Below are 18,030 nucleotides of genomic sequence, written 5' to 3'. Positions count from 1 at the left end.
GTAAAAGAGCATGTCAGGCAAGTTGGCTGGCCAGTCACTGACCATCAGTTTTTCTGTCAGTCACCATCACGAGTCAGCTCAGCTCACCTCACCTGCGATGCTAACTGTGCTAACTGGTTATAACCAGTTAGCATCGCGGGTGAGGTGAGCTGAGCTTAACTTAACTGTGCTAAGCTATAGCTTAACTGTGCTAACTGGTTGAAGCTAAGCATGTGAGACTATTAAAATAAAGAGAGAGCTTATTACGATGTAATACATTAAAAGTTTTGTCTAAAAGTGAGATATACAAGGGGCCAGCACAAATCTCATGCACCCTCCCAAGAGTGTTTGTGGTGTTTCCATGGAAATGCCAATGTGAGTGGTCATGTGATGATGTGGTCATGTGATGTATCTGCTCTGCTGCAGGAGGATGGAGATCCCCCAGTAAATGAGAGTCTGAGCATTGAAAACACCTTGTGGGCCAGCACTGTCATTGCCTCAGGTATATGCAGGCACACACACACAAGTACACTCACACACACAGACACACACACACACACACACACACACACACACAGATACATACATATGCAAACACATATCCATGTACAAACACTTTACATACACATCTAACTTCATTGAGGTGCACCAGCACGTTCTGCAACGCAGTTCTTTTTCCGATTTCCAAGGGGCGTAATCATCGGTTAAATTCAATCAGATCAGTTTGTTAAATGCAATCAGTGCAGGCATTGGTTGTGTGCAAATGCGCCTCAACACTGCTCCTCTACCTGTCATCGCATAAAGCCTGCTCCATATCAGAGAAGCAGTTGGGATGGGCCTGGCCCGTTTCTCAGGTGGGTAGACAGCCCTTTCAATGGGAGAGTGTTCAGACGGCCCTGCCAGGGCTCTCACTTCGCTCTCACCTCGCCTGGTTCCCTGGCTAGTTTAAACTAGTAATTGGGTTCACCATGTATATTCGCCTGGTTCCCTGGCTAGTTTAAACTAGTAATTGGGTTCACCATGTATATTCGCCAGGTTCCCTGGCTAGTTTAAACTAGTAATTGGGTTCACCATGTATATTCGCCTGGTTCCCTGGCTAGTTTAAACTAGTAATTGGGTTCACCATGTATATTCGCCTGGTTCCCTGGCTAGTTTAAACTAGTAATTGGGTTCACCATGTATATTCGCCAGGTTCCCTGGCTAGTTTAAACTAGTAATTGGGTTCACCATGTATATTCGCCAGGTTCCCTGGCTAGTTTAAACTAGTAATTGGGTTCACCATGTATATTCGCCTGGTTCCCTGGCTAGTTTAAACTAGTAATTGGGTTCACCATGTATATTCGCCTGGTTCCCTGGCTACTTTAAACTAGTAATTGGGTTCACTATGTATATTCGGGGTCACTATGTGGGGTCGCTGTGTGAGGTGTTCTTCACCTCAGTGTGGCCACTTAAGATGCGCTGTGGACTCACACTGCTTCGTAATGTCATCTCCATCAATCATGAATGATATGAATCTGAGTCTGCAGTTTTAACATATGCATTTTTGTGTCTGCGATCACCCCAATGAACTTAGTACTGGCCGTGTTTTTTGATGTAGGTTGGGTCTACGTTGGTCAAACCATTGTTGTTCATAAGGATGATCTGAAGCAGTAAGTGTTTATTTATTTGCCTATATTAGCAGCAGTGTGAACTGTTATTGTCGCTCCCTGCTGCTTCAGTTTGCGGCTTCTTCTTCACGCTGAAGCGCTGTCGACGAGAGACGCTGTGCCGGCCATGCACCTGCCACGGCACAGGATGTGTTTCTTGGAGACGTGCTTTTGTAACGTTTCAATTCGGAACTCAATTGCTCCGACCGCAAAAAGCACCGTTCCCACCTATACATTGGTTGCACCCTTCGCAATAAATGCAGTGGATAATGTTGCCTGTTTGCTGTGAGATGCTTTATATATTCTGCTCTTAATATGCAGATGTAACAGGGGTTAATGGTCTGTATGTGGTCGTGTTAGGCTGTGGCTCTTCTTCAGGCAAATGTGGCCGTCTAGAGTCTGGTGAGGCGAGCCTTCTCCACTGAAGGTGTGGAGTCAGGGTTATGCACCTTCATGGGGACAGGTGAGACAGGTGGTGATGCGGGGGTTAGCTGATGATGCCAGGTGTTGGCGTGGCCTTGAAAGGCTTGGCACAGGTATGACAGGCACCACTGCATTTCTTTGAAAACCAATAGTTCTCTTCATTTTGATTTACTGGTATGTTTTAAGGGCGCGGTTTCACTCACGCTGTTCTTCAGCTTTCCACGATGCTCAAGGCAATTACGTGGAAGTCAAAGTGCTGATAGTGTATGCTCTCCCACGCATGCACACAAACAGGCTCATGCACAATGCTTATGAACACCCAGTAAGCAAAAACAATCACCCTACTGAGAACTATTTGGAAACGTTTTCTATGAAAATAACGAAACCCTCCAGTCCACCCACCCTCCTCACCAAAACGCACTTCTACACCCCCATATGAACTGACTTTTGTTCTACACCCCCATATGAACTCACTTTTGTTATGGGTCAGTGTCAAATAAGGCTTTTAAAAACGTGTTTTTCAAAATGACCTTTAGAAATTGACAGAATGCATTTTTTGATGTTGGAAGACTGTGTTGAAACGAGACTTAATGGCTGTGAAACATTTACAGGGGTTTTAATACATTTTTAGACTGTGTTTGCAATTTCACCACCCAAAACCAAAAACCCAAAAATGTCAGGTGGCGCAACCAAAAGTTTCTAAAAAAAAGCCCACACTTGGGTTTTTGGGGGGGTAAAAAGTATTAAAAGTAGCTTATGAATACTTTATCATAGAGGATGGGTATTTGGATTTACAATACCCAACTTTACTGTTAAAATGTGAATAAAAAGTATACGTATTGTTTAATAGAATAATTGGGTACAACCATTTCTTCACTTTAATCTACTATTTCTTGGTTTAAATTAGTATTTTACCTGGTTGCACCACCTGACAATGCGGGTGCGCCACCTGACTTTTGCTACTAATTTCAAATTTCAAAAAAAATATCAGAGAATCAAGTCCAGTTGGAGTGCTACCAGGAACTTAGTCAAAACTTTGTAAAGGTGGTGCTCTTTGGTGACAGGCTTAGTTCATTTTAGAAAAGTTGTAGAATACCAAGGCACCCATCTTCTTTGTAGTTAAAATGCCTTTATTTTAATGGGCACAACATAATTAAAACACTTCGACGCGTTTCGGCATGAAGCCTTCATGCCGAAACGCGTCGAAGTGTTTTAATTATGTTGTGCCCATTATCCCTCTCCCTCATGCTCACTCTCTAACTCTATCTGTGTGCTCTCTGTATGTGTGTACTCTGTCTCTGTGTGTGTGTGTGTGTGTGTGCACTCTGCGTTTGTGTGTACTATGTGTGTGTGTGTGTGTGTGTATTGCAGGGACTGTGGTGGGTGTTGTGATCTACACAGGGAAAGAGCTGCGAAGTGTCATGAATACCTCTAACCCTCGCCACAAGGTATCCTCACCTTGCGCTGACCTGCATCTGTTTCAAGGTCATCACAGTATAGGGATAGTGTGGACAGATATGGTCTACCTGATTAGCGGTATAATGGAACTAGAGTCACTCTCATTAGTCCCAGGAAGAGATCAAGTTTGCATATCACCATTCAAAAGTTTGGGGTCAATAAGACATTTCATTGTTTTTTATTAAAAACCTACAGTACTTAAATTAGTTTTTAAGAAAATGTAATAAAATAAATAGGAGATATCGTAATCAACAAGGTTAAATATGTTTTATTGAAATATTTTGTCAAAGAATCCTCTAACATCATCTTTTCATTTTTTTCACTTTTCTCACATCCTTGATCCAAACACCTCGAAGTGAGATTGGATCGTTTTCCAATCTTCTTCTGTCCATTGTGTCCAGATTCTCTTCTTTTCTTTGTCCAGTCTGATATACAGTATGGCACCTCTGCCTAGAACGCCAGCATCCTTCACTGTTGTTTAGTGGGTACTACTTAAAGAAGCTGCTAGTTGAGAACCTATGAGGCATCACTAGACACTACAATGTATTAGTCCTCTCACTCAGTTGTATACAAGGGCCTCATACTCCTCTTTCCATTCTGGTTAGAACCAGTTTGTGCTGCTTCTTTTATTAGCACACCCGTTTTTGTAATGGCAAACTTGGATTAGCAGCACAGTTTGCTAATGGAACACAGGACGGATTGTTGCTGATAATGACCATGTACATATTCAATGAGAAATCTACTTTTTCCAGCTAAAATAGTTAGTTATAACAATTACAATGTCTGTATTGTATTTCGATGAATTTTATGTTATTGTAATGGACAAAACATTTATTTTCTTTCAGAAACGATGACCTTTCTAAGTAACCCAAACTTTTCAATGGCAGAGAATAGAGTAGAGATTCATCCTGAATTCATCTTGAATTTCCCCTTGAGGATCAATAAAGTATCTATCTATCTCTCTCTCTCTATCCACCTCTCTATCTATCTATCTATCTATCTCTTCTAAGACTCTATGATGCTGTAGGCTGACTCTCCTCTGCTTGTGTCCTAGATCGGTCTGTTTGACTTGGAGGTGAACTGTCTGACCAAGATTCTTTTTGGGGCGCTGGTGGTAGTGTCTCTGGTCATGGTGGCCCTGCAGCACTTTGCTGGTCGCTGGTACCTGCAGATCTTCCGTTTCCTGCTGCTCTTCTCCAACATCGTACCCATCAGGTGGACCTCTATCACACACACACACACATGACAACACACACCCTTATATCCCCAGATGCATGAACAGTGTTTCTCACAGAATTGAATTCCATTTGTGGTGGTTGGTTTGCAGAATTAACTTGAATGCAACAGTTTTTAACAAATTAGCACAGCGTGGTTATGATGCTAACCAGATTTAAGCACAATGTAGTACAACCTGGAAAATCATTGTGTGGTGGTCAATGTTGATATTGTGGTGGGCCGCCATAAATAAGTCAATGTATGGGAAACACTGCATGCATGCACTACCTTTTATAGGCCCTCACATTAGAGCTGTACATCACCCTCACTCTCCACCTTAGAACCTAACACCGAGCTAAATTCTCACAAACATAAATACATGTTTTTAAATTGACATGTTCATAAAATGCACTTCAATGACCTCTTCAGTGACCTTTTCTGCATTTTGTTTCAGTTTACGGGTCAATTTGGACATGGGAAAGATGGTTTTCAGCTGGATGATCCGGAGAGACTCCAAGATTCCTGGAACTGTGGTACGAGCGAGCACCATCCCTGAGCAGCTGGGACGCATCTCCTACCTGCTGACGGACAAGACAGGTGAGAGACTTCTCAGATCTCCCGTGTCCCGTGGAGCCAGCAGCAGTGAGCTTCAAGCCCGGCAGCAGCCCAGCCCTGTGCTCACAACCATGTGCTGTCTGTTACCACAATACAGAGAGAACCCATGTCACACGGGGAGCTCTGAAGCTGGCTACAAGATCACATGTTTGTTTCCAGGCCCTCTATGAAGTGTGTGAAGAAGTGTGTGTGAGCAACAGGGTTCTCTGATCTCATTCAGTGTGTGTGTATGTGTGTGTGTGTGTGCACTTATGAGGGTTGATGACAAAGAGAAGCAGAGTCAGCAATCTGCTTGACTTTGAACAACAAGTAGGCGCCGATATCACCGCATCAATACCGCAGCCGTCTGTGTTTTTGGAAAATAACAAACGTGCAAAAAAATAGAAGTGGTCTTTTTTCGAATGCACATCTCGAGGCGTGGGAACGTGTAGAGGCGTGCGGTTGGGCAGGAAAAACCGTAAACATGAGAGTGATGTGTGAGGGAGGGAGTCATATCACCGGCACTCTCTGCTTTCTACCCCTCTCATATCAGTTAATCGGAAGTCCATGAGGCCTGATCGAAATACAATTGTGAACCTCAGGACGGGTGCTTGTTAGTTTTTCTTTCGTTTCTGCTTTAGCCTTTCACAGTATCACTCCCCTCCAGGAAACACACAAGGCCAAAGTTCTTCAGTTTACTGATGGATTTATTTGAATCTTTAATTCATCTTTTAATCCACCGTCGAACTGTTTAAAAGCAGTAAAGCAACACAATAACTAGACAATCCAATCACACAACCAAAAGAACGAATAAAGCAAAGAAATAAAGCATTATAAACACACACATACCTTGCTGGCTGCATATCAGCTAAGAGGGAAATGAGTCCAAGAAAACATGGCTTCAAACATTAAACTTCTGACTCAGCGGCGTGCGGCCATAACCGAGAGTCAGCTTCCCAGTTCTCCGTCAGGTGTAGTGTGCAACATTAAAAGCATCCGTGTGAAACGCAACCAACATGACGTCACTTCCAATTAGCTAATTAACATACAACAATACATATTTCACAGCCCTTATATGATTCAAGACATATCAAAACAACAAACAAACACACACAAAAAATGAAATTTAAACAGCTAAACTCCCACCAAATCATACAATGATTTAATTAAAAAGTACACTCATACTTATGACCATATGGTGATCTTAAATTATATATGTGCAAATACAGCATTATTGAGCCTCAAGCAGAAGAACAATCTTATGAACAGGTCTATCAAGATACACAGGCTTGGAAATAAGTTTCCCTAAATGATCCAAACTCGAATCACTCATCAATAGCTTAACCTTTCGAACCCTTCCATCAGAACTGGGATAAACTTCAGCCACCCTTGCCAATCTCCATTGATTTCTAGGTGAACCATCTTCTTGAAGAATGACAATGTCATTGACTCTTGTATTGCGCTTATCCTTTTGCCACCTTTGTCTTTGTTGCAAATTGAGAAGATATTCTCTTTTCCATCTAGCCCAAAATTGATTTGCCAAAAACTGTACCTGTCGCCATCTCTTGCGCAGGTACAGATCCTGACTCACAAACTGGCCAGGGGGGGCGACACAATCGTAGATTTCATCATCAAGATGTGATTTGGCGTGAGTGGTTCAAAACTTGTTGGATCGTTTAAGTGCTCAATTGTCAATGGTCTACTATTTATAATAGCCATCACTTCATACAGAAAAGTTCTTAATGAAGCACTATCAAGTCTCTTTCCAGATTTATCAATAATTGCAGTTAAAACACTTCGAATTGTCCTTATCTGTCTCTCCCATACACCTCCCATATGGCTAGATGAAGGAACGTTCATGACAAATTCACATCCGTAAGCCTTCAACTCATCAAGATTTTGAAAGTCCTTCAATTCCTTTGTGAATTCCTTTCTGGCTCCCACAAAGTTGGTTCCCTGATCGCATCTCAGTTGTCGCACATTCCCACGGATTGCAATAAATGTACGGAGAGCATTAATAAAGGCATCTGAAGTAAGGTCATCCAGCATTTCAATATGTACAGCCCTGGAACACATACACGTAAACAGAAGTCCATACTTCTTCAACTCCTTTCTTGCATCCTTCACATAAAAGGGACCAAAACAATCTAGGCCAGAATACGTAAATGGGGCAGCTGTTTCCATTTTTTCAATTGGCAGATCTGCCATTTTTGGATCCTGTGTACGTCTTCTATACTTCCTGCAGGTTGTACACTTGAAAATATGTGATGCCACTGCACTGCTACACCCTATGACCCAGATTCCATTGGCACGCAATTCATTAACAGTCATTCCCCTCCCTTGATGATGTACCCTTTCATGGTAATACTTAATAAGCAAGGAGGACACATGACTCCCTTTTGGGATGATAGCAGGGTGCTTAATGTGAGGATGGAGAGTAGATCTAGCCAATCGTCCCCCAACTCTAAGAACACCATGTTCGTCTAGGAATGCATTTAATTGGTGCAGCTTATTGGTTCTGTCTTTAGTCTTAACTTCACTGTTCCTTTTTATACTTTCCATTTCAGTGCTGAATGCTTCTGTTTGAATCAACTTAATGATGAACACCTCTGCTTCTCGTTTTTCTTCAATGCTTGTGGCTTGACTTGAGTTGAACTTACAGCCACTAAATCCTTTAACATAACGCTTAAGACATGCAACAGCCTTAATGGCTGTTTTCCAATCAGAGAACTTTGTCAGACGATCTAACAATGTCCTTACTTCCCTTGCCTTGGTGCTAAACACCTGAACAACTTTGAGTTCTGGATCACCCCCAATGACTTCTCCCACCTTGTCATTTTCTACAGGTAGCTGGCTTTTCCATAAGAAGTCTGGACCGGTGAACCAATTGGAGGAAATCAGTTGATCTGCCATTAGGCCTCTTGACGCATGATCCGCAGGATTATCCTCTGAACGCACAAAGCGCCATTGCTCTGGATCAGTGAGGGACTTTATTCTTTGAAGGTTCTCAAGACCTCATTGCTATTAGAGATGAACTTATGCAAACGAAGTTTACCAATGCTGCAGAGTTCTCTTGCTTCTTCAATAAATCGAATTGCTTCTGTTTCAGAGGAAACACTTGCCAGCCCATCATCAACATAAACATTTCTTTGAATGAATTTGATGGTATCTTGGTTAAACTTCCCCTTGCCTGCAGAGGCCAGATGTTGAAGACCAAAATTGGCACAGCCAGGTGAGGAAGCAGCCCCAAATAGATGGACCTTCATTCTAAAAACAGTTGGAGGGGACTCTAAATCACCATTCTCCCACCATAAGAACCTTAGGTAATCTTGGTCTTCAGGTCTTACATGAAATTGATGAAACATTCGTTCCACTTTTTCTGCATCACCTCGGCCAATAAGATCAGTCATAAAATTAACATAGTCAGAAAAGTAACCATTATCCCTTTTGAGCCTCCTCTTCAGGCACATCAAGCGCTGATCTGCACAAGACTTGTTGTTAGGCAGGTTTGGTCGCTCTCCTTTAAAGGGTAAAGGCATTTCAAAGTGACCATCTGATTTATGCTTAATTCCACTCTTTAACTTCGCCAGGAACAAGACATCATCTTGAGAGAAGGAATCCTCTTCTACCCGCTCATTGAAATCCGACTCCAACATCTTCATGACATCATCGGGAGCAATCGTTTCTTTAATCTGAGTCCTAAACACAAAATGGACTTTAGTTTTAAGCTGATCTAGCACTTTAAGTTGAGGAATGACTTGCCTTACAAGGATACGGTGACTCACACCAAGAACATCACCATAATGTTCACCTGGGTCACCATAGCTCACAATGCTCCAGCCCAAGTCGGTCCTCTGTGCGAATGGTTGATTTTCTTCTCCACAGACAACCTCCCTGGGCATTAGAGCCTGTGGGCAATTGTACCCTATCAACAGGCCAATTTCGCATTGTCTTTGTGGAGCAATGTGCGGTGCGAGGTGCTCCAAATGTGGCCATGCCCTTGCAGTCTCGGGAGTGGGAATATGTGATCTATTGGCAGGGATAAATTCTCTGGTATACACTGTTGGTACTGTAAATCTCTTGGTGGAATTCAACCCTCTTATTTGGAAACCCTTGAGCCTTCTACAACTAATGATTGTTTCCCTTGAGGACATGGTGGATAGCTTTAGTTTTATGGGTTCTGTATTCATATCCAAAGCATCTGCCACATGCACTAGAATGAAAGAGGAATCGCTCTGTGAATCCAACAGAGCGTAAAGAAGAATTTCCCTCCCCGAGTCACTTGACACAATGACTGGAACTATCGCAGAAGTTTGAATGCTGTTACTGTCTCTTAAAATCCTGTTGGAAGTCGTTTCTACAGTGATGTCTTGAAATGCTGAATGGATGACGTCTGGAACAGGACTCACAAGTCAACCGCCTCTTGCAGCTTCTGGACTGATGGCCTGGGTTCAAGCAGCCAAAACACAAATGCTCATGCTGAATGAATTTGACTCTCTCAGCAACTGGTTGTTCAAGAAATCTATAACACTTCTGGAGGCTATGTGCTGCTTTCTTACAAAATATGCAAGTTACCCAGTTGCCAGTAATGTTGGTGTTAAGGCTCTTGGCATCAACGACTTGAATTTTAGAGGGAGCTGAACTTTGATTCTTAGTTTTGGACTTATCTGGTTCACCTGCCCCAATAGCTTGGTGTGAGGTTATTGGATTGCAGGCAATGCTATCCTCCATGGATAAGAATGTTACAAAATAGCTGAAGTCTGGAAAACTCCCATGCTCTAGTTGATAAAGTGTAGCTCTTCTGTTCCATCTCTGGCTTAAACATTCAGGCAGCTTGACAACCAGTTTTTGATTCTCTAACGGCTCCCACACACAGCTGCGTGCTTCGCGTTGCTGGAGACGCATTCCATTCACTTTAAATGGGCTCACGTGATCCGTTGCCGAACTGAATTGTGGGTCCGTCGCGTCGCGTTTCTCCCGCCGCTCGCGTTGAGGAGTTCAGCTGTTGCTGCACCGACAGACGGCACCGGCCAATCAAGCCAATCTACGGACGGCACCAACCAATCACATTACGGTTTTACTTCAAGTCATTTGCATAGCTACCGTCGGGAACACCCACTGGCATGCACTGATGGAACTCAGCTGTGTGTGGGAGCCGTAAGGGATCGTTGAGAATAAGCAAATTATTATTACGGGACATGGCACATTCGCAACTGCGCAAAAAGTCTACATATTGTCTTAATGCAACACTATCTCTATTGGCTATACAGGGCCAAGCATATAATTTATCTCGGAAGGCCTTGGCAATAACAAATGGCTGACCGTACCTTTCATCAAGCAGATTCCAAGCTGACCTATATGAATCTTCCGACTCAAGCAGGAAATTACCTTCTAAAGCCTCTTTTGCTGTGCCCCCAACATATTTCTCAAGGAAGAACATCTTCTCTGTATCTGGAATATTCTTCCTCTCAATTAAAGTTTGAAAGGATAACTTCCAATGATTGAACTTAAGTGGGTCACCGCAAAAGATAGTTGCTTCTGGAACCGGTAGCCTATTTGCTGTTATAGCCTCAGCCAAAACCTTAACAAGACCTTGAGTATCATTGAAGATACCTCCCCTTGATGACACATCTCCTGGTTGTAAGTCACGAACAGGATCCCCTCGTTTAACTGCTTGCAGAATCATGGGGTTATCCTGCTTATGAAATGTGAGATCTTGGCCCATGTCAATATTGCTTTCTTCATACCCTTGCAGCTTCGCCTTAGCAGCATTCAATCTTTTCAGTCTTTCCAAACGATCCAACTCTCTAAGTTTTCAACAGATTGTCTTCTAACGGCATTCTCTTCTTGCTGCCTTTTCAACAGGGCAGCCTCTTTGGTTTGTCTTTTGATTCTTCGTTCAACTTCCTCGCGCTCTTCTTGTAGGCGCCGAGTTAATGCTGCTGCTTCCTGGTCTGCAACTATCTGCTTATCTTGAGCTTGAAGCACTTCCAATTCCTCTTGCCTAAGCTCTTGTTCACTCATGATATTAAGCACAGCTCTTGTACCTGCATACTCTGCAGCAGCCTCTTGTCTTTTTGCTAGCGAGTCAATACAACAAATGGAATTGGCTGCACAGCCCTTATTAACAGCAAAAGAAATACTAGAGGCTGAGGATGCAAATACAGAGCCGGCATCGGGCCAAACCAACTCTTCGTCTACCCCCTGAATCCGAGACTTAACATTCTTGATCATAATTTTAGTAATTGAGGAGCTTTTATCCAATTTACAGCGCATGTCATGAGTTGGAACATCAACTTTCCTATAGGCATCATAGATATCATTAAGTTCAGCCAGTTCCTTTTCAATGCGAGTTACATGTTCTTGAAGAATGTCGCTTGGATGGTTTTGCTCCACAGACCTTTTTGCCACTTTAGTCAAAACCTTCCAACATTCATAGACACTGTTAAAACGGAGCAGTGATGACTAACTTGTCCATGTGTAGGTCCTTGCCCTTCTCTGTCAATTTACGTGATCGGGCACTTCTACGAGGCCCATTTTGGTGATGTTCCGATGCACTTGAATTCTTAATCTGCTGTGGCTCAACATCAGATTTATTAATCTTTTGTAGCTCTGCTAATTTCTCTGAATTCTGAGGCTCTGCTAATTTCTCTGAATTCTGAGGCTCTGCTGATTTCTCTGAATTCTGAGGCTCTACTAATTCATTAGTTGTTTCTAGGGTTGGCCGACACTCTGTTAATGACTGATCTTTATCATCATTACCTTGAGACATGGTGAGCTGCGTATTAGCTAGGCTAAAGTACAAACAATGAAAGTGCAAATGACTGAACAGGCTTAGTTTAACAATGAATCATGTAGCCTAGGCCCAACACAAATTGAAAAAGGCCCATGAAGCATATAGGCCCAATAAAAGATTAAGTTACACACAAGGCATAGGCTATTTGAAATGTCAGCATATCAACAAACAATGCAAAACAAAATTAAAATTCAGCAGCCTGGTAACTTATTTTCAATTAAATTGCATTTGTCAAAGCCCCCCTTTTGATTGAAATGTCCTCCTTAAATGTGGTCAGTCGGCTAATCACGATAAACCCCCACTAGCCTACAAGTGTTCTTTAACGAAGCCTTACTTCAAAGACAGTCTGAAGAAAATGATGCTAGGGTGCTTTAGAGGGTGACACGGGAAGCAATTTTCACTCCCGTCCCATCCCGAGCCCGCACAAATACTCCCGTCATATCCCGATCACGTGACAGCCCCCCAAAAAAAATTCTGTCCCGCAAAATCCCGAGAGAAAGACTCCCGAATCCCGTCCCGCTCCCTATGTTGATGTCTAAAGTTATCCGACTGTTAGGCTACAGTAGCGTGCGGTGACCATACATTTTGGTAGGGCAGAAAGCCTTGTCTAACTTTTCTTTAATAGCCGATCATTTTGGGCTATATTAAAATTACATATTTTACAGTACTTTGCTGTAGGCTATGCTTAAATCATTTCATAGTTAGATCTCATCCCATCAGTTAAGTTTGCACCGTTCTCATCACGTTAAACCAGCGAAGCATAGCAACGTTGCTATGAGTAAACAAAACAATTTTTTGTGTTCCGCCAGGGTTATGCGATAAATATATTGAGGAATGCGATCGTCAAGGTGTCATGCCCCAACATTGCATGACACATTAAACTCAACGAGAATCGCTTTCCCGGACAGCTCGTGCAATTGAATAGAGTTGTCCTTTGCTGATACTTTCGCCTGTAACTGTTTCTTTGCATCCATTTTGCCTTAGGGCCTATCGCTGAAGCTGATTGATTGTGAACAGGGCAGCTGCTTGTCTTGCTCTGATAGGCTACCAATCAACAACAAACGTATTGTGGGTTGTAATTGGTTCTCTTTTCTAAAACGAAATGCCTCACGTCTTTGGGCGCACTCACTGCATTGCAGCGTCATTTTTTAAGTTAATAATCTCTGGCTTCCCGCCAGCTCCCGTTTATTATTTCCTGTCCCGTCCCAATCACGTTACCAACAGTGAAATTTACTCCCGTACTGCGGGAAACCCGCGGGAATACCGTGACCCTCGGGAGTCCCGAAAAATTGTCACCCTCTAGGGTGCTTATCTGTTTCATGCCGTTCGTTCGTCCCGAGAAGCATGTCCAACTTTAGATCCGAATTCAGTCCATGCGCGAATTTCGCCGTCGACAACAAGTCCAAGATCGCTGGCCTCTTCAGCGAGAAAACGTGAGTTTAATCCGAGAAATTTGCTTCAATCCAGGAATCGACCTCGGTTGTGAACAGGCTGACGAATCTTCGCGTTGCCGCAGGGTAGCCCTCCGCAGGCCGGCGTTAACTTCAGCTCCAAGTTCGACTATCACTCCCCTCCAGGAAACACACAAGGCCAAAGTTCTTCAGTTTACTGATGGATTTATTTGAATCTTTAATTCATCTTTTAATCCACCGTCGAACTGTTTAAAAGCAGTAAAGCAACACAATAACTAGACAATCCAATCACACAACCAAAAGAACGAATAAAGCAAAGAAATAAAGCATTATAAACACACACATACCTTGCTGGCTGCATATCAGCTAAGAGGGAAATGAGTCCAAGAAAACATGGCTTCAAACATTAAACTTCTGACTCAGCGGCGTGCGGCCATAACCGCGAGTCAACTTCCCAGTTCTCCGTCAGGCAAGGGCGCGGGAAGGGGGGTGCTGAGGGTGCTGCAGCACCCCCTGCTGGCAGGAGATAGATTTTTACAAAATATTATAGGCATATATTTTTAAATAATTACTAATTCGCTGTCTGACATTATTTATATTTTTGTATGTGAAATGATGCGTCAAATAGCAAAAAAGGGTTATGGATAGGTTCGAATATAGGCTACAAAAAATTAACAGTTATAGAGATCAACGTGAACGTGAGTCAGTTACTGTAAGAACCGTAGCGTGGCTTCATCTATGTGATAGCGATCAAGTGTGTAGGCCTACGGTTGATATAGGCCTACATATTCTATGCGATTTACACATTCAAAAAAACCATGGATAAGCTGAAAGAAACTTTAATTGTGTTTTACAGTTTTGCAAAAATAATAAATGCATAGCTAGTGAAATCATTTCACTATCCTAGTCGCTAAGATAGAAATTATTAGGACACATACTTGCTGTGGAGACGACACACTTTAGGCTATTCAGAAATTATTTGCGAGATCATTGCAGCCTCATTATTAGCCTATATTTAAAGCCTAACATCTCTGGTGTGGTTTTGACGATCAGAAAAGCTATACTGAAATAGGCTAACGATGTCAAGTGCGCTTCTGTGGGGGTTAGGGTAGGCGCAGTGGACTCGGAGTGCTGTCGTGGAACATTGGAATTTGTGGCTGCACAGGACTTTTCTAAAACTTCTCGCTATCACCCGCACACCGCACTAAAATGACGTATTTAGCAGTCAAAATCCTAAACATGTCCAGGAGAGGGGGGGGAATCGTCGGACATCTTATTCAGCACCCCTGGTCAAAAATAGGTTCCCGCGCGCCTGCCGTCAGGTGTAGTGTGCAACATTAAAAGCATCCATGTGAAACGCAACCAACATGACGTCACTTCCAATTAGCTAATAGACCTCTGAAGTTCGCCTACAAAAAAGCTGCCATCTTTGACATCCGGTATCTGGCGATTTTTCCTATGGGAAAATAACATGGGGATTTTGAATAATCGCACCTGTTAAAGTCTCGTGGGGATGAAAAAGTCTGAAATGCAGACGTTTTCCTGAACACACTTTTGTCCTCTGCCCTCGAGTGGATACTGTGATCTCCGGTAAGTGAAGGCGGCACACTTAGATTTTTGCTACTCCAGAGCTAACTTGCAATGCAATTTGCCATAGGTAGTTAGCTTCAATTAACAACCGGATCTCCTTATATGGGCAAAGATGGCCGTTTTGGATCTTTTTTGTAGGCGAACTTCAGAGGTCTATTAACATACAACAATGCATATTTCACAGCCCTTATATGATTCAAGACATATCAAAACAACAAACAAACACACACAAAAAATGAAATTTAACCAGCTAAACACAGTGCCATGGATAGGTCAAAGCAAGTCAGAAGTCAGTAGTCACCACTTAAGATGGAGGAGCCATTTTTCAGTGCGGAATATCCCAGCAGGTTAATGACAGATTTGAAGATCATCATGGTAGTTCTGCACCAGAAAGGTGACACTGACGACATGGCAGATTGAGCATTCTGTTGTCGGCCCAGGGTCAGAGAAATAGCACATGAAATGGATGACAAGTCAACACATGGCACTACATAAAGGAGTGAGAGGGAGTCAGTGAAGAGTGAAGAGAAGAGAGGGGGGGGTAGTTTGCCAGGAAAAATAGGCTTTATTGAAATGGTAAAAAAGTTATTGTATTTTATTTAAACGCCTTTCTCTGTTAATGGACAACAGCATACTGGCATTGCATGACACACAGGCATAGGCCTACATCACTGTCAAGAACATTATGGCTACACTACAGAAAAAATGCGACAAAATGTCGCAAACCACAGATTAATACTAACGCAAACAAAGTAACCGTCTGCTATCTGACGCTACACTAGTAAGGTAACAAAGTTGCTGTAGCCTTGCACCGAAATCGACGGTGACACGTGAAATATAAAACTGTCGAACACCAACATTAATAAAACGTAATAATTGTTGACGCTTCTGACATGGGTGTCAAAACAGGCTAAAGACTCTATCGCACAGCATATTAGACCGAACACATATCTCAAAACATGCAACATAGGCCTACACAACGCAATATTCATAGGCTAGCCTACATTAAATTGATCCACATATCACAAATATAGCCTACAACAAATGCTATCATCATAAACGCACAGTGTAGCCTTTAACCTACACTTTCAAAAAGAAGAGAAAGAACGCTCTGAGGAGGCCACTGAAACAAGCACACAAAGACACAGATGAATAAGTTCATCTACCTCGCTGAAGAGAGCTCTTGTTTGTGGATCATGGAGCTTACTCAATATCCATCCCACCTTTCACCGTGGTGCACCGAGACTCCCCGATAACACTATGCATCATTTTAAGCTGAAGATTTAGGCGGCCCGTGTTCAGCTCCTTGGTAAACTTACGGTAATATTCAGCTAGGCCTACTTAATATGGCATATTGTCGTACCATAAAGCTAGCGTCATAGGATATCTCCCTCTGGTTTGTTTTGCTAATTTGTTTAGTTTTTGTTTAGATCTCCCAGGTCTAATGTAACATTTTAGTGCATTATAGAATAATAGACAGGGGGACGGAGAGCTTCTTTTTCTTCTGATCGTGAGTGGTATGACACATAAATACGCGTTCTTTCCTGCAGGGGGTGCTGCCGCACCCCCACTTCCCACGGCTATGGTGGGATGGAGGGAGCGGCTGGAAGAGTGTGTTGATTTACACACACACATGGATCAGCAGAGCTCTCTGCAGAGGACAGAGGGGAACATGGGAGCAACCAGGATGACGTTTGTGATTTGTGGAGGCTCTACATGGTAGCAGGGGCCCCGAACCCTCCCCCCACCTTTGGGCAGTGTGTGTGTGTGTGTGTGTGTGTGTGTGTGTGTGTCTGTGTGTGCGTGTGTCTGTGTGTGTGTAAAGGTTCTGAAACCAAAGCTCACTGTCAGCTTTCATCTGTACTCACACATACACATAGCATGCTTCAGAAGTGTAGACCTCAAAGTGAAACTCTGCCTCCTGAAATTTACGATGCTCCCTTCCTTATAAAATGATCTCTTTTACCTCTGCACTTTGAGTAGATTAACTGCCTCCAAATGTCAAAGGTCACACTAATGTATGGGAAGAACCTCTAGAAGTGCTACTGAAACACTACTGTGTGTGTGTGTGTGTGTGTGTGTGTGTGTGTGTGCGTGCGTGCGTGCGTGCGTGCGTGCGTGCGTGCGTGTGTGTGTGTTTGTGTGTGCGTGTGTGTGTTCCATTCTCTTGTGAGTGTTCAGGAGTGGAGATCAAGAAAGGCGTTAGGAAAGCGCCCCTGAGCCCTTGTGGCATTAATAAGCAATTATAAGCCATCAGTCTTGTCCAGTGCATAATTGGCCTCCTAGTGAGCCATCTGGGGTTAACATAACTCAAACCTAGCCCTCGCCGTGCGCTCAATCAGAAGCAGGCCAGCCTCATTAACTCTTCTGTTGCCCCAGTCGCACTCCAGACCTCAGCCAGAGGACTAGCTGTGGAGGTAAGTAAAGATGGGGCCTGGAGTTTGAGCCCTTCAGTTTTGCACAACAGACACACTATGGGGTACCTAGAGAGGTTCATTAGACTACAGACATGCAGATCATTTGTGGTGGTCTGTGGTGGTCTGTGGTGTCTGTGTTGCGAGCTAAGCTAGGACGCTAAAGCTGACGTGTCCCACGGCTCTGTGGTGGTCTGTGGTGGTCTGTGGTGTCTGTGGTGGTCTGTGGTGTCTGTGTTGCGAGCTAAGCTAGGACGCTAAAGCTGACGTGTCCCACGGCTCTGTGGTGGTCTGTGGTGTCTGTGGTGGTCTGTGGTGTCTGTGTTGCGAGCTAAGATAGGACGCTAAAGCTGACGTGTCCCACGGCTCTGTGGTGGTCTGTGGTGGTCTGTGGTGTCTGTGGTGGTCTGTGGTGTCTGTGTTGCGAGCTAAGCTAGGACGCTAAAGCTGACATGTCCCACGGCTCTGTGGTGGTCTGTGGTGGTCTGTGGTGTCTGTGGTGG

At 43.4% G+C, this 18,030-nt stretch overlaps 1 protein-coding gene across 2 annotated transcripts in view; it reads left to right on the top strand.

The window, feature by feature from the left end:
• The window catches only part of atp9a (ATPase phospholipid transporting 9A), a 56,843-nt gene that overhangs the window by 10,605 nt on the left and 28,208 nt on the right, over nt 1-18,030 (top strand). For both annotated transcript variants that reach the window (XM_076276413.1, XM_076276414.1), the window contains exons 9-12: nt 406-481; nt 3,420-3,496; nt 4,561-4,721; nt 5,176-5,318. In XM_076276413.1, coding sequence (XP_076132528.1) covers nt 406-481; nt 3,420-3,496; nt 4,561-4,721; nt 5,176-5,318 — 457 coding nt within the window. The remainder of the gene's footprint in view (nt 1-405; nt 482-3,419; nt 3,497-4,560; nt 4,722-5,175; nt 5,319-18,030) is intronic.

The sequence above is a fragment of the Alosa pseudoharengus genome, unplaced genomic scaffold, assembly GCF_046254945.1.
Source record: "Alosa pseudoharengus isolate Yale_2024_CS ecotype anadromous, Long Island Sound unplaced genomic scaffold, YU_APseudo_1.1 YU_APseudo_1.1_scf_9, whole genome shotgun sequence".
NCBI classification, from domain to species: domain Eukaryota; kingdom Metazoa; phylum Chordata; class Actinopteri; order Clupeiformes; family Clupeidae; genus Alosa; species Alosa pseudoharengus.
Note: the sequence above shows the minus strand (reverse complement) of the source record. Positions and strands in the feature narration are given on the sequence as shown.